General features: G+C 68.5%; 1 protein-coding gene across 1 annotated transcript; it reads right to left on the bottom strand.

The window, feature by feature from the left end:
* Nucleotides 1–336: 336 nt before the first annotated feature.
* LOC142077531 (liprin-alpha-3-like) lies at nt 337–22,694 on the bottom strand (the record flags this gene model as incomplete). Its single annotated transcript, XM_075139485.1, is given in 16 exon segments — nt 337–553; nt 2,925–3,102; nt 5,191–5,239; nt 5,242–5,338; nt 5,801–5,880; nt 5,976–6,038; nt 7,057–7,188; nt 8,594–8,677; nt 11,013–11,147; nt 13,681–13,827; nt 16,564–16,764; nt 17,719–17,817; nt 19,161–19,235; nt 19,969–20,133; nt 21,042–21,143; nt 22,464–22,694. Coding segments are annotated over 16 exon segments (2,055 nt in total), but the record flags the coding sequence as incomplete, so codon positions are not given.
* Between the last annotated feature and the right edge of the window lie 1,493 nt (nt 22,695–24,187).

Here is a 24,187-nt window from a genome sequence, read left to right as displayed (position 1 = left end):
CCATTTTGGGGGGGTCCCCAGCCATTTGGGGGGGGTCCAACCATTTTGGGGGGGTGAACCCTGCTCCCCCCATCCATTTTGGGGGGTCCCCAGCCATTTGGGGGGGGGTCCAAGCATTTGGGGGGGCAACCCTGCCCCTCCCATCCATTTGGGGGGTCCCAAGCCATTTGGGGGGGGTCCAACCATTGGGGGGGGAACCCCGCTCCCCCATCCATTTTGGGGGTCCCCAGCCATTTTGGGGGGGAACCCCACCCCCCCATCCATTTTGGGGGTCCCCAGTAATTTGGGGGGGGGTCTCTAGACATTTCGGGGGGGGGGGGGGGGACGCACACTCACCTCGCGGGCGGGGCTGGGGGGGGCCAGGCGGGGGGTGGAGCGACCGCTGCTGGGGGGGGAGGGGCTGGCCAAGGTGGAGCTGGTGAGGGAGGGGGGCAGGGAGGCGCCCCCCCCCCGGTAGCGCCCCAGGGGGGCCCCCTCCAGCCCCCCCCCCCCCACCCGGCTCTCCAGCTCCTCCGCCCGCAGCTCCGTGCACTCCTTCTCCTCCTGGATCAGCCTGGGGGGGGGGGGGGGCAAAATGGGGGGGTTAGGGGGGCCCCCCCCCGACTCATGGCACCCCCTGTCTGCCCCATGGCCCCCCCAGCCCCTTATTGCCCCCCCAAAATGGTCCCCAGCCCCGTTAGTCACTCCATGGCCCCCCCAGCCCCCCCACATGCCCTGAGTCCCCCCCATTGCACCCAGAGCCCCCCCATTGCCCCCCACTTTACCCCCAGCCCCCCATTGCACCCAGAGCCCCCCATTGCCCCCACTTTACCCCCAGCCCCCCATTGCACCCAGAGCCCCCCCATTGCCCCCCCACTTTACCCCCAGCCCCCCATTGCCCCCCCACATGCCCCCAGCCCCCCCACTTTACCCCCAGCCCCCCCCAGCCCCCCCACTTTACCCCCAGCCCCCCATTGCACCCAGAGCCCCCCCATTGCCCCCCACTTTACCCCCAGCCCCCCATTGCCCCCCACATGCCCCCAGCCCCCCACTTTACCCCCAGCCCCCATTGCACCCAGAGCCCCCATTGCCCCCCCACTTTACCCCCAGCCCCCCATTGCACCCAGAGCCCCCCCATTGCCCCCCACTTTACCCCCAGCCCCCATTGCACCCAGAGCCCCCCCATTGCCCCCACTTTACCCCCAGCCCCCCATTGCACCCAGAGCCCCCCCATTGCCCCCCACTTTACTCCCAGCCCCCCATTGCACCCAGAGCCCCCCCATTGCCCCCCCCCATGCCCCGGAGCCCCCCATTGCCCCCCCACTTTACCCCCAGCCCCCCCATTGCACCCAGAGCCCCCCCATTGCCCCCCACATGCCCCCGGAGCCCCCCATTGCCCCCCCACTTTACCCCCCAGCCCCCCATTGCACCCAGAGCCCCCCAGTTGACCCCCCCCAGTCCCCCATTTCTCCCCCCATTTGGGGTCTCTGGGGGGATCCCTGAGAGGGGTCTCCATGGGTTTTAGGGTCCCTGGGATTTGGGGGTCGCGGGGGGGGGATCTCGGGGTTTTGGGGTGTCCCTGGGGTTTTGGGGTGTCCCCCCGGGAGGTCCCTGGATGGGTCCCTGGGGGTGTCCCTGGTATCAGGGGGTCTCTGGGGGGATCCCTGAGAGGGGTCTCCATGGGTTTTAGGGTCCTGGGATATGGGGGTCGCGGGGGGGGGATCTCGGGGTTTTGGGGTGTCCCTGGGGTTTTGGGGGTCCCTGAGGGGGGGAAATCTCGGTGTTTTGGGGGTCCCTGGGAGGTCCTGGGGGTGTTCCTGGGATCTGGGGGATCCCTGAGAGGGGTTTCCGGGGGTTTTGGGGTCCCTGGGATTTGGGGGTCCTGGGGGGGGGGATCTCGGGGTTTTGGGGTGTCCCTGGGGTTTTGGGGTGTCCCCCCAAGAGGTCCCTGATGGGTCCCTGGGGGTGTCCCTGGTATCAGGGGGGTCTCTGGGGGGATCCCTGAGAGGGGTTTCCAGGGGTTTTGGGGTCCCTGGGATTTGGGGGTCCCGGGGGGGGGATCTCGGGGTTTTGGGGTGTCCCTGGGGTTTTGGGGTGTCCCCCCAAGAGGTCCCTGGATGGGTCCCTGGGGATGTCCCTGGTATCAGGGGGGTCTCTGGGGGGATCCCTGAGAGGGGTTTCCATGGGTTTTAGGGTCCCTGGGATTTGGGGGTCCCGGGGGGGGATCTCGGGGTTTTGGGGTGTCCCTGGGGTTTTGGGGTGTCCCCCCGGGAGGTCCCTGGATGGGTCCCTGGGGGTGTCCCTGGTATCAGGGGGGTCTCTGGGGGGATCCCTGAGAGGGGTCTCCATGGGTTTTAGGGTCCCTGGGATTTGGGGGTCGCGGGGGGGGGATCTCGGGGTTTTGGGGTGTCCCTGGGGTTTTGGGGGTCCCTGAGGGGGGGAAATCTCGGTGTTTTGGGGGTCCCTGGGAGGTCCCTGGGGGTGTTCCTGGGATCTGGGGGGATCCCTGAGAGGGGTTTCTGGGGGTTTTGGGGTCCCTGGATTTGGGGGTCCTGGGGGGGGGATCTCGGGGTTTTGGGGTGTCCCTGGGGTTTTGGGTGTCCCCCCAAGAGGTCCCTGGATGGGTCCCTGGGGGTGTCCCTGGTATCAGGGGGGTCTCTGGGGGGATCCCTGAGAGGGGTTTCCAGGGGTTTTGGGGTCCCTGGGATTTGGGGGTCCGGGGGGGGGATCTCGGGGTTTTGGGGTGTCCCTGGGGTTTTGGGGTGTCCCCCCGGGAGGTCCCTGGATGGGTCCCTGGGGGTGTCCCTGGTATCAGGGGGGTCTCTGGGGGGATCCCTGAGAGGGGTTTCCATGGGTTTTAGGGTCCCTGGGATTTGGGGGTCCCGGGGGGGGGATCTCGGGGTTTTGGGGTGCCCCCGGGATGTGGGGGTCCCCCGGGAACTGACTTGATCTCCTTGTTGATGGCCTCCAGCTGTTCCTGCAGCATGAAGGCCAGCGTCTGGACGTCCGTCTGTCCGCTGGGGGAGAGCGGCTCCCCGCCCCCCCCCGGCCCCTCCCGCTCCTCCTCGTCCGAGCCCTCGGGGGGCCCTCCAGCGGCACCCCCCCGCGCTCCCACTCCGGGCCCTGCCGGTGGGAAGGGGAGGGGAGGGGAGGGGGATGGGATAGGGATGGGATGGGGTGGGATGGGGATGGGATGGGGGTGGGGATGGGGATGGGATGGGGGTGGGGATGGGGATGGGATGGGAATGGGATGGGAATGGGATGGGGATGGGAGGGGAGGGGAGGGGAGGGGATGGGGATGGGATGGGGAGGGAATGGGGAGGGAATGGGGACAGGGATGGGATAGGGAGAGGGATGGGGATGGGATGGGGATGGGATGGGAGGGGAGGGGAGGGGAGGGGAGGGCAGGGGGATGGAAGGGGAGGGGGATGGGGATGGGATAGGGAGACGGATGGGGATGGGATGGGAATGGGGATGGGATGGGGAGAGGGATGGGAATGGGATGGGGATGGGATAGGAATGGGGATGGGATGGGGAGGGAATGGGGAGGGAATGGGGACAGGGATGGGATAGGGAGAGGGATGGGGATGGGATGGGATGGGGGTGGGATGGGACGAGGATGAGATAGGGAGAGGGATGGGAATGGGATGGGAATGGGATGGAATGGGGACGGGAATGAGGATGGGGATGGAATGAGGACAGGATGAGGACAAGGATGGGATAGGGAGAGGGATGGGAATGGGATGGGATGGGAATGGGATGGGGATGGGATGGGGATGGGGATGGGATGGAATGAGGACAAGGATGGGATAGGGAGAGGGATGGGAATGGGATGGGATGGGAATGGGATGGGGATGGGATGGGGATGGGATGGGGATGGGGATGGAATGAGGACAAGGATGGGATAGGGAGAGGGATGGGAATGGGATGGGATGGGGATGGGGATGGGATGAGATGGGATAGATGGCGATGGGGACAGGGATGGGGACAGGATAGGGATAGGGATGGGATGGGGACAGGGACAGGGATAGGATGGGATTAAGATGGGGAGAGGCACAGGGACATGGGTGGGATGGGAATGGGGATGGGATGGGGATGGAAACGGGGATGGGGACAGGGATGGGAACGGGAATGGGAATGGGAATGGGGACAGGATGGGATGGGGATGGTGACAGGATGGGGACAGGGATAGGACAGGATGGGAATGGGGATGGGACAGGAACAGGATGGGAATGGGGTGGGATGGGGACAGGGACGGGATGGGAATGGGGTGGGAATGGGGACAGGGATGGGATGGGAATGGGGGTGGGAATGGGGACGAGGGATGGGAGTGGGACAGGGACGGGATGGGAATGGGGACGGGATGGGGACAGGGATGGGGATGGGGACAGGGACGGGGACAGGGACGGGATGGGGACAGGGACGGGATGGGAATGGGGACAGGGACGGGATGGGAATGGGGGTGGGAATGGGGACAGGGATGGAGATGGGGACAGGGATGGAGATGGGAATGGGGGTGGGAATGGGGACAGGGATGGGATGGGGACAGGGATGGAGATGGGAATGGGGGTGGGAATGGGGACAGGGATGGGATGGGGACAGGGATGGGGACAGGGATGGAGATGGGAATGGGGGTGGGAATGGGGACAGGGACGGGATGGAAGAGGAGTGGAAGAGGATGGGACAAGGACAGGGATGGGGAGGTGGGAGAAAGGTGGGGAGAGGGGGAAGGAGAGGGATGGGGCCAAGGCCAGAGCCCAGCCCCCAGCCCCGGGCACCCCAGGGCGACAAGACCCCCCCCAAAGTCTGTCACCCCCCGGAGCCCCACAGCCCCCCCAAAGTTCCCCCCTTGGAGCCCCCCAAATCTCCCTAAAGTCCCCCCCTCAGCCCCCCAAGTCCCCCAAAGTCCCCCTCCCGATACCCCAGCCCCCCAAAATCCCCCCCAGCCCCTCAATTCCCCCAAAATCCCCCCCTTGGAGCCCCGCAGCCCCCCAAATCCCCCAAAGTCCCCCCCTCATCCCCTGAGCCCCCCCAAAGTCCCCCTTCCGAGCCCCCCAGCCCCCCCAAAGTCCCCCCGTTGGGGCCCCCCAGATTCCCCCAAAGTCCCCCTCCCAAGCCCCCAGCCCCCCCAAAGTCCCCCCCCCAGCCCCTCAAGTCCCCCCCAAAATCGCCCCCTTGGAGCCCCCCAAGTCCCCCCAAGTCCCCCCCAGCCCCCCACCTTGGCAGCGTCCTCCTTGGGGGGGGCCCAGCGCCCCTTACGAGTCCTGCGGGGGGGGCACCGGGGGTGTAGGGGTCCAGGGGGGTCCCCCCGACAGGGGTTTGGGGGTACCTCAGCTCCAGGGCACTGCCCGGCAGGGACCTGGGGGGCCGGGGGGGGGACGGGATGGGGGGGGCACGTCCCCCCCCCGGCCCCCAGAGAGAGATCAGGGGGGGCCTGGGGGGGAGGGGAGGATTTGGGGGTTCTGGGGTAGTGGGGGGGGGGGGTCCCCAGGGCAGTGGGGGGGTGCTGGAGGGTAATTGGGGGGGTTATTGGGGGGGGGGGGCTGGGACAAGTGTTGGGGGGTCCCCAGGACAGTGGGGGGGTGCTGGGGGGGGGTCCTTGGGGGGGAAGTCCTGGGGGGGTGTCAGGGAGGGGGGGGGGTCCCAGAGCAGTGGGGGGTCCCCAGAGCAGTGGGGGGGGGGGGTTTAGAGGAGCCCCAGAGCAACAGGGGGGGTTGGAAGCAGGAGGGGGGGGGGTCCCCTAGGGCAGGGGGAGGGAGGGCGTCCCGGGGGGGTCCTGGGGGGTCCCTGGTTGGGGGGGGGGGGTGTCCCGGGGGGGTACCTGGAGTAGGAGGAGACGGGGCGCCCCCGGAGCTGGTCGAGCTCCAGCTGCATCCGCTCCATCTCCGCCAGGAGCTGCTCCTGGGGGGGGAGGGAAATTTGGGGGGCTTGTCAGTGCTGGGGACCCCCGTCCCCCCCCCACCAATCCCCCCCAGGACCCCCCCCCCCCCCCAGACCTTGTTGAGCAGCAGCTCGTCCTGCAGCTTCTTCATGTTGGCGATTTCTTCACTCAGTGAGTTCTGGGGGGGGGGGGGCAGGGGATGGGGCACCCCCAGAACAATCCAGGACCCCCCCCAGACCCCCCAGGACCCCCCCAGACCCCCAGGACCCCCCCAGACCCCCCACCTTCTCCTCCAGAGCCCCATCCAGCTCTCCAGACACCCCAGACCCCCAGAACCCCCCCAGAGCCCCCAGAACCCCCTCCAGGACCCCCCAGACCCCTCCCAGACCCCCCAGGACCCCCCCAGACCCCCCAGGACCCCCCCAGTCCCCCCACCTTCTCCTCCAGAGCCCCCATCCCAGCTCTCCAGACCCCCCAGACCCCCCAGAACCCCCTGGACCCCCCAGAACACTCCCAGAACCCCCAGGACCCCCCAGACCCCCCCAGGACCCCTCCAGAACCCCCTCCAGGACCCCCCAGACCCCTCCCAGACCCCCAGGACCCCCCCAGACCCCCCCAGACCCCCGAGAACCCCCTCCAGGACCCCCCAGACCCCCCCGAGACCCTCCAGAACCCCCTCCAGGACCTCCCAGGACCCCCCCAGGACCCCCTCCAGGACCCCCCAGAACCCCCCCAGACCCCCCAGGACCCCTCCAGAACCCCCCAGGACCCCCTCCAGGACCGCCCAGACCCCCCCCAGACCCCCCAGAGACCCTCCAGAACCCCCCAGGACCCCCTCCAGGACCCCCCAGACCCCCCCCAGACCCCCCAGAGACCCTCCAGAACCCCCCAGAACCCCCTCCAGGACCCCCCAGGACCCCCCCAGGACCCCCCCAGACCCCTCAGGACCCCTCCAGAACCCCCCAGGACCCCCCCAGGACCCCCTCCAGGACCCCCCAGACCCCCCAGAGACCCTCCAGGACCCCCTCCAGGACCCCCCAGACCCCTCCCAGACCCCCCAGGACCCCCCCAGACCCCCCAGAACCCCCTCCAGGACCCCCCAGACCCCCCCGAGACCCTCCAGAACCCCCCAGAACCCCCTCCAGGACCCCCCAGGACCCCCTCCAGGACCCCCCGGACCCCCCAGGACCCCCCACCTTCTCCTCCAGAGCCCCCATCCTCTCCTTGAGGTGGAGCTGGAGCCGCTCGTTGGACTCGCAGAGCAGGCGGTCGACCGTCTCCGACAGCCGCTTGTTGTGCTCGTCGTTCATCTTCTCCCGCTGACGAGCCTTTGGGGGGGTCCCCAATATTGGGGGGGGTCCCCAATATTGTGGGGGGGCCCCTCTGACACCCCCCACCCCCCCCAACACCAGCACCTTCCTCCAGAGCCCCCGAGCTACCTACAGAGCCACCCCTGGACCCCAAAACCTCCTGTGCACCTCTCAAAGACCCCCAGGATCCCAAAGCCCCCCCCCTCCGAAACCCTCAAAGCCCCCAATGACCCCCTCCAAGCCCCCCATTGAGCCCCCCCCCCCCGTGGGACCCCAAAACCCTCCATGCACTCCCCAAGCCCCCCCCTATGCACCCCTCAAAGATGCCTGGGACCCCAAAACCCCTCATGAACCTCCCGAGCCCCTCCTGTGACCCCCCAAGCCACCCAGTGACCCCCATGCACCCCCCAACCCCCCCATGCACCCTTCCAAGACCCCTGGGACCCTAAAACCCCTCATGCACCTCCCAAGCCCCCCCAATGACCCCCCCAAGCCCCTCCATGACACCGCTGCACCCCAAAACCCCCTCATGCACCCCCGAAGCCCCCCAAACACCCCTCCAAGAGTCTTGGCTCCCCCAAACCCCTCATGCACTTCCCAAGCCCCCCAATGCCCCCCCCAAGCTGCCAAATGACACCCCTGTACCCCAAAACCCCGTCATGCACCCCCAAACCCCCCCAAGCACCCCTCTAAGACCCCTGGGACCCCAAAATCCCTCATGCACCTCCCAAGCCCCCCCATAACTCCCCCAAATGTACCCCGGGAGCCCCCCAAACTCCCACATACCTGCCAAGACCCTCAGTGACCCCCCCCAAGCACCCTGGGACCCCAAAACCCTCCATGCACTCCCCAAGCCCCCTCCCATGCACCCCTCAAAGACCCCTGGGTCCCTAAAACCCCTCATGCACCTCCCAAGCGCCTCCCAAGGACCCCCCCCCAAGCTCCTCAAAGACACCTCTGCACCCCAAAACCCCTCATGCACCCCTCAAGCCCCCCAAACACCCCTCCAAGACCCCTGGGACCCCAAAATCCTTCATGCACCTCCCAAGCCCCTCAATGACCCCTCCAAGCCCCCCCCCTCATGCACCCCGGAACCCCAAAACCCCCCATGCACCTCCCCCAAATCCCATAGAAGCCTGCAGAGCCCCCCAAATCCCCCCCCCAACCCCCATACAAGCCTGTGGGAGCCCCCAAACCCACCCCCCACACCCCCATGACCCCCCTCAGCCCCCCCACCAGGCACCCCAAGACCCCCCCATGCACCCCTCAGTCCCCAGGGACCCCCAAATCCCAAGGGTACCCCCAGATCCCAAGGGACCCTCAAATTCCAAGGGTACCCCCAGTTCCCCAGGCACCCCCCCGGATCTCAAGGGACCCCCCCCAGCCCCCCGGGGTCCCCCAGTTGGGGGGTCCCCTCTCTCACCCTCTGCAGCTCCTGGTTCTTCTCCTGCAGTTGGGCCTCGAGCTGCCGTAGGCGCTCCTCAAAGTTCCCGTGGCGTTCCTCGGCCTGGGGGCGTGGGGGGGCACGGGGACACGGGGGGACACGGGGGGACACGGGGGGACATGGGGACATGGGGATGGATGGGGACATGGAGATGGATGGGGACATGGGGGGACACGGGGATGGAGGGGGACACGGGGGGACACGGGGATGGAGGGGGACACGGGGACCCACAAGGACACGGGGACCCATGGGGACATGGGGACCCATGGGGACATGGGGATGGAGGGGGACACGGGGACCCACGGGGACATGGGGACCCACGGGGACATGGGGATGGAGGGGGACATGGGGACCCACGGGGACATGGGGACCCATGGGGACATGGGGATGGAGGGGGACATGGGGACCCACGGGGACATGGGGACCCATGGGGACATGGGGATGGAGGGGCACACGGGGACCCATGAGGACATGGGGACCCACGGGACATGGGGATGGATGGGAACATGGGGGGACACGGGGATGGATGGGGACACGGGGACCCATGGGGACATGGGGACCCACGGGGACACGGGGATGGAGAGGGACATGGGGGGACACGAGGACATGGGGACCCATGGGGACATGGGGATGGATGGGGACATGGGGGGCCACGGGCATGGAGGGGGACACAGGGACCCACGAGGACATGGGGACCCATGGGGACATGGGGATGGATGGGGACATGGGGGGCCACGGGCATGGAGGGGGACACAGGGACCCATGAGGACATGGGGACCCATGGGGACATGGGGATGGATGGGGACATGGGGGGACACGGGGATGGATGGGGACACGGGGACCCATGGGGACATGGGGACCCACGGGGACACGGGGATGGAGAGGGACATGGGGGGACACGAGGACATGGGGACCCATGGGGACATGGGGATGGATGGGGACATGGGGGGCCACGGGCATGGAGGGGGACACAGGGACCCACGAGGACATGGGGACCCATGGGGACATGGGGATGGATGGGAACATGGGGGGACACGGGGATGGAGGGGGACACGGGGGGACACGAGGACATGGGGACCCATGGGGACATGGGGGCACACGGGCATGGAGGGGGACACAGGGACCCATGGGGACATGGGGATGGAGAGGGACATGGGGGGACACGGGGATGGAGGGGGACACGGGGACCCATGAGGACATGGGGACATGGGGACATGGGGACCCACGGGGACACGGGGGGACACGGGGATAGAGGGGGACACGGGGACCCATGAGGACATGGGGACCCACGGGGACATGGGGGGACATGGGGATGGATGGGGACACAGGGGGACACGAGGACATGGGGACCCACGGGGACATGGGGATGGAGAGGGACATGGGGGGACACGGGGATGGAGGGGGACACAGGGACCCACGAGGACATGGGGACATGGGGACATGGGGACCCACGGGGACACGGGGGGACACGGGGGTGGAGGGGGACACGGGGACCCACGGGGACATGGGGATGGATGGGGACATGGGGGGGACACGGGGACCCATGGGGACATGGTGGGACCCACGGGGACAATGGGGACCAACAGGGACACGGGGATGGGGGGGGACGTGGGACACCTTGGTGAGCGCAGCCCCTCAACAGTGTCCCCGAGTGGCAGCAGCCCCCAGAGCCACCCCAGACCCCCCAGCTCCCCCCCAGAAACCCCCAGGACCCCCCCAGGACCCCCCCCAGGACCCTGCACCCACCTTGGTGAGGGCTGCAATGCCCCATAGCCCCCCGAAACCCCTCAATACCTCCCTAGGACCCCCCAAGACACCCCAAGAACTCCTCCCAGAACCACCCAGGACCTCCCCTAGAACCCTCAAGGTCCCCCCCAAGACCCCCCAGGACCCCCCCCAGGACCCTCCACCCACCTTGGTGAGGACTGCAATGCCCCATAGCCCCCCAAAACCCCTCAATACCTCCCTAGGACCCCCCAAGACACCCCAAGAACTCCCCCCAGGACCCCCAGGTCCCCCCTGGAATCCTCCAGGTCCCCCCCAAGACCCCCCAGGACCCCCCCCCCAAGACCCTCCACCCACCTTGGTGAGGGCTGCAATGCCCCATAGCCCCCCAAAACCCCTCAATACCTCCCTAGGACCCCCCAAGACACCCCAAGAACTCCCCCCAGGACCCCCAGATCCCCCCTGGAATCCTCCAGGTCCCCCCCAAGACCCACCCCCCAGATCCTCCACCTACCTCGATCAGGGCTGCAGTGCCCCATAGACCTCCATAAACCCCCCAGAACCCTCCAAGAACATCCCAGGACCCCCCAGAACCCCCCCAAGATCACCCCAGGATCTCCCAAAACCCCCCAAGATCACCTCAGGACCCCCCCCCCCAGGACCCCCTCCCCACCTTGGTGAGAGCCGCCACCCTCTGAGCCAGCTGGGCTTCGATCTCGGGCAGGGTCTCGGCTTTCTGCAGGGTCTGCTGGAGCTTGGCCTTGGCGTCCTCCAACCATTCCTGAAGCTGCCGGCCCTTCTCCTCGCTCTGTGGGGACAGGGACAGCGCCGTGGGGTGGGGGACATCACCATGGCGCGGGGGGGGACATCATCATGGAGTGGGGGACGTGGCCATGGGGTGGGGGACACGGCCGTGGGGTGGGGGACATCACCCAGTGGAGCTCCTTGGTGGAGGAGCACTGTCCCATCAAGGCCACCACCATGTCGGCATCATCCCATAGAGGTCCCTGGTGTGGGGGACGTCATGTGGGACATGGGGACATCACCCCATGGAGGTCTTTGGGACAGGGACATCATCGTGGGACATGGGGACATCGCCCCATAGAGGTCTTTGGGACAGGGACGTCACCGTGGGTTAAGGGGACATCACCCCATGGAGGTCTTTGGGACAGGGACACCACCGTGGGTTAAGGGGACATCACCCCATGGAGGTCTTTGGGACAGGGACATCATCGTGGGACATGGGGACATCACCCCATGGAGGTCTTTGGGACAGGGACACCACCGTGGGACACGGGGACATCGCCCCATAGAGGTCTTTGGGACAGGGACGTCACCGTGGGACATGGGGACATCACCCCATGGAGGTCTTTGGGACAGGGACGTCACCGTGGGACATGGGGACATCACCCCATGGAGGTCTTTGGGACAGGGACACCACCGTGGGACACGGGGACATCGCCCCATAGAGGTCTTTGGGACAGGGACGTCACCGTGGGACATGGGGACATCAGCCCATGGAGGTCTTTGGGACAGGGACGTCACCGTGGGTTAAGGGGACATCACCCCATGGAGGTCTTTGGGACAGGGACGTCACCGTGGGACATGGGGACATCACCCCATGGAGGTCTTTGGGACAGGGACGTCACCGTGGGACATGGGGACATCACCCCATGGAGGCCTTTGGGACAGGGACATCACCGTGGGTTAAGGGGACATCACCCCATGGAGGTCTTTGGGACAGGGACACCACCGTGGGACATGGGGACATCACCCCATGGAGGTCTTTGGGACAGGGACACCACCGTGGGACATGGGGACATCACCCCATGGAGGTCTTTGGGACAGGGACGTCACCGTGGGTTAAGGGGACATCACCCTATGGAGGCCTTTGGGACAGGGACATCACCGTGGGTTAAGGGGACATCAGCCCATGGAGGTCTTTGGGACAGGGACATCATCGTGGGACATGGGGACATCACCCCATGGAGGTCTTTGGGACAGGGACGTCACCGTGGGACACGGGGGTCCCAGGGTGTGTGTCCCAGGGTGGTGAGTTCTCCAGATGGTGGTCCCAAGGTGGGTGTCCCAGGTTGGGTGTCCCAGGGGTGGTGAGTTCCCAGGTGGGGGTCCCAGGGTGGGGTCCCAGGGTGGTGGCCCCAAAGTGGGGGTCCTAGGGTGGTGGATCCCAGGTTGGGTGTGCCAGGGTGGTGGGGTCCCAGGGTGGTGGGGTCCCAGGGTGGTGGGGTCCCAGGGTGGGGGTCCCAGGGTGGTGGGGTCCCAGGGTGGTGGGTCCAGGGTGGTGGGTCCAGGGTGGGGTGTTCCAGGGTGGGGGCCCCAGGGTGGGGGCCCCAGGGTGGGGGTCCCAGGGTGGAGGTCCCAGGGTGGGGTGTTCCAGGGTGGTGGCCCCAAGGTGGGGGTCCTAGGGTGGTGGGGTCCCAGGGTGGTGGGTCCCAGGGTGGTGGGTCCCAGGGTGGGGGGGTCCCAGGGTGGTGGCCCCAAAGTGGGGGTCCCAGGTGGTGGGTCCCAGGGTGGTGGGTCCCAGGGTGGGGGGGTCCCAGGGTGGTGGCCCCAAAGTGGGGGTCCCAGGTGGTGGGTCCAGGGTGGTGGGTCCAGGGTGGGGTGTTCCAGGGTGGTGGCCCCAGGGTGGGGGTCCCAGGGTGGTGGGTCCCAGGGTGGGTGTGCCAGGGTGGTGGGGTCCCAGGGTGGGGGGGTCCCAGGGTGGTGGCCCCGGGGTGGTGGGGTCCCAGGGTGGTGGCCCCAAAGTGAGGGTCCCAGGTGGTGGATCCCAGGGTGGGTGTGCCAGGGTGGTGGCCCCAAGGTGGGGGTCCTAGGGTGGTGGATCCCAGGTTGGGTGTGCCAGGGTGGTGGGTCCCAGGGTGGTGGCCCCAAGGTGGGGGTCCTAGCGTGGTGGATCCCAGATTGAGTGTGCCAGGGTGGTGGGTCCCAGGGTGGAGGGGTCCCAGGGTGGGGGTCCCAGGGTGGTGGCCCCAAGGTGGGGGTCCTAGGGTGGTGGGTCCCAGGGTGGGTGTGCCAGGGTGGTGGGGTCCCAGGGTGGGGGGGTCCCAGGGTGGTGGCCCCGGGGTGGTGGGGTCCCAGGGTGGTGGCCCCAAGGTGGGGGTCCTAGGGTGGTGGATCCCAGGTTGGGTGTGCCAGGGTGGTGGGGTCCCAGGGTGGTGGCCCCAAGGTGGGGGTCCTAGCGTGGTGGATCCCAGGTTGGGTGTGCCAGGGTGGGGAGGTCCCAGGGCGGGGGTCCCAGGGCGGGGTCCTGGGGCGGGGTCCCAGGGTGGGGTCCTGGGGCGGGGTCCCGGGGCGGGGTCCCGGGGCCGTGCCCCCCCAACCTGGCGGTAGAGCGAGTCCTTGCTGGCCAGCTCGTTCTCCAGGCGGTCGTTGGCGTCGTGCAGGGAGGTGGCCTCGCGCTGGGCGCTCAGGTAGCGCCTCTCCAGGGTGGTGATGCGCTCCTCCATGTCCTCCCGCTGCGCCAGCGCCTGGCCCCCGCGTCCCGCGCGACGGGGACGGGGACGGGGGGGACAGGGGGATGGGGACAGGGGGATGGGGACAGGGATGGGGACAGGGATGGGGATGGGGACAGGGATGGGGATGGGATGGGGACAGGGACAGGGATGGGGACAGGGATGGGGACAGGGATGGGGACAGGGGGATGGGGACAGGGATGGGGACAGGGATGGGGATGGGGACGGGGACGGGGACAGGGACGGGGACGGGGACGGGGACAGGGATGGAGATGGGGATGGGGACAGGGATGGAGATGGGGACAGGGATGGGGACAGGGGGATGGGGACAGGGACGGGATGGGGACAGGGATGGAGATGGGGACAGGGATGGGGACAGGGATGGGATGGGGACAGGGATGGGGACAGGGGGATGGGGACAGGGACGGGATGGGGACAGGGATGGAGATGGGGATGGGGACAGGGATGGGGATGGGGACAGGGATGGGGACAGGGATGGGGACAGGGGGATGGGGACAGGGATGGGGACGGGGATGGGGATGGGGACAGGGACGGGGACGGGGATGGGGACAGGGACGGGGACAGGGATGGAGATGGGGATGGGGACAGGGATGGAGATGGGGATGGGGATGGGGACAGGGGGATGGGGACAGGGACGGGATGGGGACAGGGATGGAGATGGGGACAGGGATGGGGATGGGGATGGGATGGGGACAGGGATGGGGACAGGGGGATGGGGACAGGGACGGGATGGGGACAGGGATGGAGATGGAGATGGGGACAGGGATGGAGATGGGGATGGGGACAGGGATGGGGACAGGGGGATGGGGACAGGGACGGGATGGGGACAGGGATGGAGATGGAGATGGGGACAGGGATGGAGATGGGGATGGGGACAGGGATGGCATGGGGACAGGGAGGACAGGGGGATGGGGACAGGGATGGGGACAGGGATGGGGACAGGGATGGGATGGGGACAGGGAGGATGGGGGATGGGGACAGGGATGGGGACAGGGATGGGATGGAGACAGGGACAGCATGGGGACAGGGATGGAGATGGGGATGGGGACAGGGATGGAGATGGGGACAGGGAGGACAGGGGGATGGGGACAGGGATGGCATGGGGACAGGGATGGAGATGGGGATGGGGACAGGGATGGAGATGGGGACAGGGAGGACAGGGGGATGGGGACAGGGATGGCATGGGGACAGGGACGGGGACAGGGACGGGGACAGGGGGATGGGGACAGGGACATCATAGGGATGGGGACAAGAATGGGATGGGGACGGGGATGGGATGGGGACAGGGGGGACAGGGATGGGGACAGGGGGATGGGGACAGGGAGGACAGGGGGACAGGGACAGGGATGGGGACAGGGATGGGGACAGGGAGGACAGGGGGACAGGGACAGGGATGGGGACAGGGATGGGGACAGGGAGGACAGGGGGACAGGGACAGGGATGGGGACAGGGATGGGGACAGGGGGATGGGGACAGGGACATCATGGGGATGGGGACAAGAATGGGATGGGGACGGGGATGGGATGGGGACAGGGGGGACAGGGATGGGGACAGGGGGATGGGGACAGGGACATCATAGGGATGGGGACAAGAATGGGATGGGGACGGGGAGGGGGACGGGGAGAGCACAGGGACCGCGTGAGGACAGGGATGGGGACGGCCTGGGGCGGTGTCTGGGTTGGGGGTGCTCCCCCCCCAGTCTGGGTCATCCCCCCCCCTTTTGGTGGTGCCCCCCACAGTCTGGGTCCCCCCCCTATTTTGAGGGCATCCCCCCCCAGTCTGGGTGTCGCCCCCCCCCCATTTTGAGGGCGCCCCCTCCCTGCCATTTTGAGGGCGTCCCCTCCCAATCTGGGTCGTCCCCCCCATTTTGAGGGCGTCCCCCCCCAGTCTGGGTGCCCCCCCCGCCACTTTGGTGGTGCCCCCCCTAATCTGGGTCATCCCCCCCCCTCCCCATTTTGATGGCGTCCCCCCCCAATCTGGGTGCCTCCCCCCCCCCAGTTTCAGGGGTGCCCCTCCCCCGCAGTCTGGGCACACACCCCCCCCTCCATTTTGGGGGTGCCCCCCCCATTTTGTGGGTGCCCCCCCCCCCAGTTTCAGGGGTTCCCCTCCCCGGCAGTCTGGGCACACCCCCCCCTCCATTTTGGGGGTGCCCCCCCCATTTTGTGGGTGCCCCTCCCCCCAGTTTCAGGGGTGCCCCTCCCCCCCAGTCTGGGCACCCCCCCCTCCATTTTGGGGGTGCCCCCCCCATTTTTTGGGTGGCCCCCCCCCCAGTTTCAGAGGTGCCCCTCCCCCGCAGTCTGGGCACCCCCCCTCCATTTTGGGGGTGCCCCCCCCCTCAGTTTCAGAGGTGCCCCTCCTCCGCAGTCTCGGCACACCCCCCCTCCGTTTTGGGGGTGCCCCCCCCCCCCAGTTTCAGAGGTGCCCCTCCCCCGCAGTCTGGGCACCCCCCCTCCATTTTGAGGGTGCCCCCCCCCAGTTTCAGAGGTGCCCCTCCCCCGCAGTCTCGGCACACACCCCCTCCCTTTTGGGGGTGCCCCCCCCCCAGTTTCAGGGGTGCCCCTCCCCCGCAGTCTGGGCACCCCCCCTCCATTTTGGGGGTGCCCCCCCTCCATTTTGGGGGTGCCCCCCCCCAGTTTCAGGGGTGCCCCTCCCCCGCAGTCTGGGCACACACCCCCCCTCCATTTTGGGGGTGCCCCCCCCCCATTTTGGGGGTGCCCCCCCCCCCCCCACCTCCTTGAGGTCCCTCTGGAGCTTGGCCCCGGCCTCCTGGGCGCGGGCGAGCTCCCGCTGGGCCCCGGCGGCCTCCTCCTGCAGCCGGCCCAGCTGGCGGCACAGGGCGGCCACGCGCTCCCGCTGCTGGGCCGCCGCCGCCCGCTGCCGGCACAGCGACGCCTCCAGCTCCGCCTCGCGACGCCGGCCCTCGGGGGTGCCCTGGGGGGGGGCGGTGGGGTGGCCTTTGACCTCTGACCTTTCACCCCTGGCTGACCCCTGGCCCTGACTTCCCCCCCCCCCCGTGGCATTCCCACCCCCTCCAACCCCTGAGGCGCTGCCTTGTAGGGGGCTGTGACCTCTGACCTTTGACCCCCTGACCCCCAACCCCTGACCCCTCCCACCCCACCCCCTCCACCCCTGTCACTCCCCCCCCCTTTAGGCACTTCCTTGTAGGGGGCGTGACCTCTGACCCCGACCTTTGACCCCCCAGCTCTGACCTTGACCCCTGACCCCTGACTCACCCCACCCCACCCGTCACTCCCCCACCCCCCCACCCTTTAGGCACTTCCTTGTAGGGGCTGTGACCTCTGACCCCGACCTTTGACCCCCAGCTCTGACCTTGACCCCTGACCCCCAACCCCTGACCCCTCCCACCCCCACCCCCGTCACTCCCCCACCCCCCCATCCTTTAGGCACTTCCTTGTAGGGGGGCGTGGCCTCTGACCCCGACCTTTGACCTCTGACCCCCGACCTTTGACCGCCAGCTCTGACCTTGACCCCTGACTCCCAACCCCTGACCCCTCCCACCCCACCCCCGTCACTCCCCCACCCCCCCACCCTTTAGGCACTTCCTTGTAGGGGGGCGTGACCTCTGACCCCGACCTTTGACCCCTGGCTCTGACCTTGACCCCTGACCCCTCCCACCCCCACCCCCTCCACCCCTGTCACACCCCCACCCCCTCCACCCCTGTCACCCCCCCCCTTTAGGCACTTCCTTGTGGGGGGCGTGGCCTCTGACCCCGACCTTTGACCTCTGGCCCTGACCTGTGGCCCTGACCCCTGACCTGTGACCCCAGGGCACCCAGGACTGCCTACCCCAGGGGACACCCTCTGACCTCTGACCCCAGGGGATCCCCAACCCCAGTGACCCCCCCCCCTTGACCCCGCGACGACCCCGTGACCCCTGACCCCCGGTACCGGGGTGTCCCCGTCGCTGGGCGTGTCCTCCAGGCCGGAGCGTCGCCGGGAGAGCTGCTCCCGCAGGGACAGCGACTGCGGGCACCCACGGGCGTCACAGCCCGCGGGGACACCCCCAGGGGGACACCCCCACGGGGGGACACACCACGGGGGGACACCGCAGCGGGGGGACACCCCCACGGGGACACCGCGACAGGGGGACACCGCCACGGGGACACCCCCACGGGGGGACACACCACGGGGGGACACGCGACGGGGGGACACGCGACGGGGGGACACCCCCACGGGGGGACACACCACGGGGGGACACCCCCACGGGGACACCCCCGCGGGGACACCGCGACGGGGGGACACCGCCACGGGGACACCCCCACGGGGGGACACCCCCACGGGGACAACCGCACACGGGGACACCGCGACGGGGGGACACCGCGACGGGGGGACACCGCGACGGGGACACGCGAGGGGGGGACACGCGAGGGGGGGACACGCGAGGGGGGGACAGCCACCACGGGGGGACAGCCACCACGGGGACACCCCCGCGGGGACACCGCGACGGGGACACCCCCACAGGGGGACACACCACGGGGGGACACCCCCACGGGGACAACCGCACACGGGGACACCGCGACGGGGGGACACCGCGACGGGGGGACACCGCGGCGGGGGGACACCGCGGCGGGGACACGCGAGGGGGGGACACGCGAGGGGGGGACAACCACCACGGGGGGACAGCCACCACGGGGGGACAGCCACCACGGGGACACCGCGACGCGGGGACAACCACCCATGGGGACATCGCCACACATGGGGACACCGCCAGGTGGGGACACCACGACGCAGGGGCAACCACATGTGGGGACAACCGCCATGGGGACACCGCGACACGTGGGGACACCGCGATGCAGGGACAACCGCACGTGAGGACACCGCCACGCGGGGACAACCACCCATGGGGACACCACCACATGGGGACAACCACACACCAGGACATACATCCATGGGGACACCGCGACGCAGGGACAACCACCACACAGGGACATACATCCATGGGGACACCACACCATGGGGACAACCGTGACACGGGGACACTGCGCCACGGGGACACCCGCGCCACGGGGACACCTTGTCATGGGGACACCTCATCATGGGGACACCGTGCCATGGGGACAACCACCCATGGGGACACACATCCATGGGGACACACATCCATGGGGACACACATCCATGGGGACACCATGCCATGGGGACACCTCGTCATGGGGACACTGTGACATGGGGACAACCGCCCATGGGGACACCGCGACATGGGGACAACCACACATGGAGACACCTCGTCATGGGGACACCGCGTCATGGGGACACCGCGACATGGGGACACCGCGCCATGGGGACAACCGCCCCCGGGGAACACCCACCTCCTGGTTGGAGACCTCCAGCTCCTCCTCGAGGACGGCCACCCGCTCCAGAGCCACCCGCAGCCTCTCCCGCACCTGCTGGGGACGAAAAGGGGGTGACCCACGGCCCCCCAGCACCCTTGGGTGCCCCCAGGACCCCCCAAACCCACCTGGATTGTCCAAGGATCTCTTGGGGGGGCCACCAGGCTCCTAGAACCCCTCCTTGGACCTCCCGGACCCCCTGGATTGTCCCCAGACCCTCTTGAGTCCCACCAGGACCCCCTTGGGTCACCCCAACACCTCCTGGTGTCCCCAGTGCCCTCCCCCCCCCCCCCCCCGCCCCAAGTCCCATGGGACCACCCAGATGCACTGGGTCACCCCAGAAGCCCCCTGAGATACCCTTGGGTACCACCAGATCCCCCCTGGGACCACCAGGTCCCACCAGATCACCCCAGGACCCCCCTTGGGACCCCTGAGACCTCCCTGGGGACCAGCGGATCCAACCCTGGGTCACCCCAGAAGCCTCCTGAGACCCCTGAGACATCCTTGGGTACCACCAGGTCCCCCTTGGGACCACCAGGACCTCCCCAAGACCCCTGAGACACCCTCAGATCCCACCAGGTCACTCCAGAAGCCCCCTGAGACCACACTGGGGACCACCAGGTCCCCTTGGGTCACCCCAGAACCTGCCCTGGGACCCCTGAAATAACTTTGGGTACCACCAGGTCCCACCATGTCATCCCAGGAACACTCTGAGACCCCTGAGACCACCCTAGGAGCCCCTAGAGAAGCTCCCCAAGACCACCCATGACCCCCCCCCAGCACCCACCTTCTCATCAAGGGCCTTGTGGTGCTCGAAGAGGGACTTGAGGGCTTTGAGGACCTCGACCTCGGAGGAGACCCCAGCAGGGGACTGAGCCTGGCGCTTGACCACCGTCATCCGCAGGGACCGCTCGTGGCGGGACACCAGGCACTCGAGGTGCTCCAGGAGCAGCTGGGGACATGGGGACATGGGGACATCAGGCACTTGAGGTGCTCCAGGAGCAGCTGGGGACGTGGGGACATGGGGGACATCAGGCACTTGAGGTGCTCCAGGAGCAGCTGGGGACGTGGGGACATGGGGACACCAGGCACTTGAGGTGCTCCAGCATGGGGACATGGGGGACATCAGGCACTTGAGGTGCTCCAGCATGGGGACATGGGGGACACCAGGCACTTGAGGTGCTCCAGGAGCAGCTGGGGACGTGGGGACATGGGGGACATCAGGCACTTGAGGTGCTCCAGGAGCAGCTGGGGACGTGGGGACATGGGGGACATCAGGCACTTGAGGTGTTCCAGGAGCAGCTGGGGACATGGGGACATCGAGGTGTTCCAGGAGCAGCTGGGGACATGGGGGACATCAGGCACTTGAGGTGCTCCAGCATGGGGACATGGGGACACCAGGCACTTGAGATGCTCCAGGAGCAGCTGGGGACATGGGGACATGGGGGACATCAGGCACTCGAGGTGCTCCAGGAGCAGCTGGGGACATGGGGACATGGGGGACACCAGGCACTTGAGGTTCTCCATCAGATGCTGGGACACAGGGACACAGGGACATGGGGACACCAGACACTTGAGATGCTCCAGGAGCAGCTGGGGACATGGGGGACACCAGGCACTTGAGGTGCTCCAGGAGCAGCTGGGGACATGGGGGACACCAGGCACTTGAGGTGCTCCAGGAGCAGCTGGGGACGTGGGGACATGGGGGACACCAGGCACTTGAGATGCTCCAGGAGCAGCTGGGGACATGGGGACATGGGGGACACCAGGCACTCGAGGTGCTCCATCAGAAGCTGGGACACGGGGCCATGGGGCCATGGTGACAGGGTGACAGGGTGACGCGGGCGGTGGTGGCCTCACCCGGGTGTTGTTGCGCTCGGCCTTGAGCTCGGCGATCTCCTCCTCCCGCTCCAGCAGCTGCTCCCGGCAGACGTTGAGCTCCTTCGTCAGCGCCGCGAACTCCTGGGGACACGGGGACATCGGGGACATGAGGGGACATCGGGGACATGAGGGGACATCGGGGACATGAGGGGGATATGAGGGGTCATTGGGGACATTGGGGACATGATGGGACGTGGAGGACATGAGGGGACGTGGAGGGACATTGAGAACATTGGGGACATGGGGGGACATGGGGACATTGGGGACATCGGGGGACATCGGGGACAAGGGGGATATGAGGGGACATTGGGGACATTGGGGACGTGAGGGGACGTGGAAGGACATTGAGAACATTGGGGACCATGGGGGGACATCGGGGACGAGGGGGGATATGAGGGACTTGGGGACATGAGGGGACATGAGGGGTCATTGGGGACAAGGGGGAAATTGGGGAACATTGGGGACATGAGGGGATGTGGAGGGACATGGGGACATTGGGGACATGGGGGGACATGGGGGACAAGGGGGATATGAGGGGACATTGGGGACATGGGGGGACATGGGGACATTGGGGACATGGGGGGACATGGGGACATCGGGGACAAGGGGGATATGAGGGGACATTGGGGACATTGGGGACACCAATAGCCCCACCCCTCCCTTAACTCATCCTTGCTCTTCACCTGGTCCCTGTCCTTAGCCCCGCCCCTTTTCTTAGCCCCGCCTCCTCCCCTTAACTCTGCCCACCTGGCCACTAGGCCCACCCCTTCCATTGACCACGCCCCATCAGCCACGCCCAAATAACCACGCCCCAACTAAGCCACGCCCCCTCCCCTTAACTCTCCCCCTCCATCCCACCCTCCTCCCTTAACCCTGCCCACCCCACACCCCTCCCCTCCCCCCCTCCCCTCCAGCCACGCCCCCTCCAGCCACGCCCTTTCACTAGCCACGCCCCCTCCATTAGCCACGCCCCCTCCATACCACCCTCCCCCCTTAACCCTGCCTGCTCCACACCCCTCCCCTCCCCTCCAGCCACGCCCCCTCCAGCCACGCCCCCTCATCCCTCCTCCCCCCTTAACCCTGCCCACCCCACACCCCTCCCCTTCCCCCTCCCGCCCCGCCTTTAGCCACGCCCCCTCCTTCCCCCACGCCCCCTCCTTCCCCCACGCCCCCTCCTTCCCCCCTTAACCCTGCTCGCCCCCCTGCCCTCCCCTCCAGCCACGCCCCCCCTTAGCCACGCCTCCTCACTTAGCCACGCCTCCTCCCTTAGCCACGCCTCCTCCCTTAGCCACGCCCCCTCCCTCCTTCCCTCCTTAACCCTGCTCCCCCCCCCTCCCCCTCCCAGCCCCGCCCCGCCCTCCAGCCCCGCCCTCCCGCCCCGCCCCTTTAGGCCCCTCCCACCTGGGGCAGGGCGCTGGTGAGCTGGCGCTGGAGCGAGTCCTTCTCGTGGGCCAGGTCGCGGAGGCGGAGCTGGGCGGTGGCCAGGCCCTCCTGGGTGTCCCGCAGGGTCTCCAGCAGCCGCTCCCGCTCCCGCAGCATCTGCACCATCAGCTGCTCCAGCCCCGCCTCCTCCGGGCAGCCCGAGCCCCGGCGGGCGTCCTCGCTGATGGTGGGCAGCACCTCGCACATCATCCTGCCTGCGCCCTGCCTGCAACGGCACGGGATGGGCAGCACCGCGCACAGCATCCTGCCTGCGCCCTGCCTGCAACGGCACGGGACGGGCAGCGCCTCGCACAGCATCCTGCCTGCGCCCTGCCTGCAACGGCACGGGACGGGCAGCACCGCGCACAGCATCCTGCCTGCGCCCTGCCTGCAACGGCACGGGACGGGCAGCGCCGCGCACAGCATCCTGCCTGCGCCCTGCCTGCAACGGCACGGGACGGGCAGCGCCTCGCACAGCATCCTGCCTGCGCCCTGCCTGCAACGGCACAGCACGGGCAGCACCGCGCACAGCATCCTGCCTGCGCCCTGCCTGCAACGGCATGGGACGGGCAGCGCCTCGCACAGCATCCTGCCTGCGCCCTGCCTGCAACGGCACGGGACGGGCAGCACCGCGCACAGCGTCCTGCCTGCGCCCTGCCTGCAACGGCACGGGACGGGCAGCACCGCGCACAGCGTCCTGCCTGCGCCCTGCCTGCAACGGCACGGGACGGGCAGCACCGCGCACAGCATCCTGCCTGCGCCCTGCCTGCAACGGCACGGGACGGGCAGCGCCTCGCACATCATCCTGCCTGCGCCCTGCCTGCAACGGCACGGGACGGGCAGCGCCGCGCACAGCGTCCTGCCTGCGCCCTGCCTGCAACGGCACGGGACGGGCAGCACCTCGCACATCATCCTGCCTGCGCCCTGCCTGCAACGGCACGGGACGGGCAGCACCTCGCACATCATCCTGCCTGCGCCCTGCCTGCAACGGCACGGGACGGGCAGCGCCGCGCACAGCATCCTGCCTGCGCCCTGCCTGCAACGGCACAGGACGGGCAGCGCCTCGCACATCCTCCTGCCTGCGCCCTGCCTGCAACGGCACGGGACGGGCAGCGCCGCGCACAGCATCCTGCCTGCGCCCTGCCTGCAACGGCACAGGACGGGCAGCGCCTCGCACAGCATCCTGCCTGCGCCCTGCCTGCAACGGCACGGGACGGGCAGCGCCTCGCACATCATCCTGCCTGCGCCCTGCCTGCAACGGCACGGGACGGGCAGCACCTCGCACATCATCCTGCCTGCGCCCTGCCTGCAACGGCACGGGACGGGCAGCGCCGCGCACATCATCCTGCCTGCGCCCTGCCTGCAACGGCACAGCACGGGCAGCGCCTCGCACAGCATCCTGCCTGCGCCCTGCCTGCAACAGCACAGGACGGGCAGCGCCTCACACCGCATCCTGCCTGCGCCCTGCCTGCAACGGCACGGGACGGGCAGCGCCTCGCACAGCATCCTGCCTGCGCCCTGCCTGCAACGGCACGGGACGGGCAGCGCCTCGCACAGCATCCTGCCTGCGCCCTGCCTGCAACGGCACGGGACGGGCAGCGCCTCGCACAGCATCCTGCCTGCGCCCTGCCTGCAACGGCACGGGACGGGCAGCGCCTCGCACAGCATCCTGCCTGCGCCCTGCCTGCAACGGCACGGGACGG

Source organism: Calonectris borealis, unplaced genomic scaffold, assembly GCF_964195595.1.
Source record: "Calonectris borealis unplaced genomic scaffold, bCalBor7.hap1.2 HAP1_SCAFFOLD_293, whole genome shotgun sequence".
In the NCBI taxonomy this organism is placed as follows: Eukaryota; Metazoa; Chordata; class Aves; order Procellariiformes; family Procellariidae; genus Calonectris; species Calonectris borealis.
This window is presented reverse-complemented; position numbering and strand designations above follow the sequence as displayed.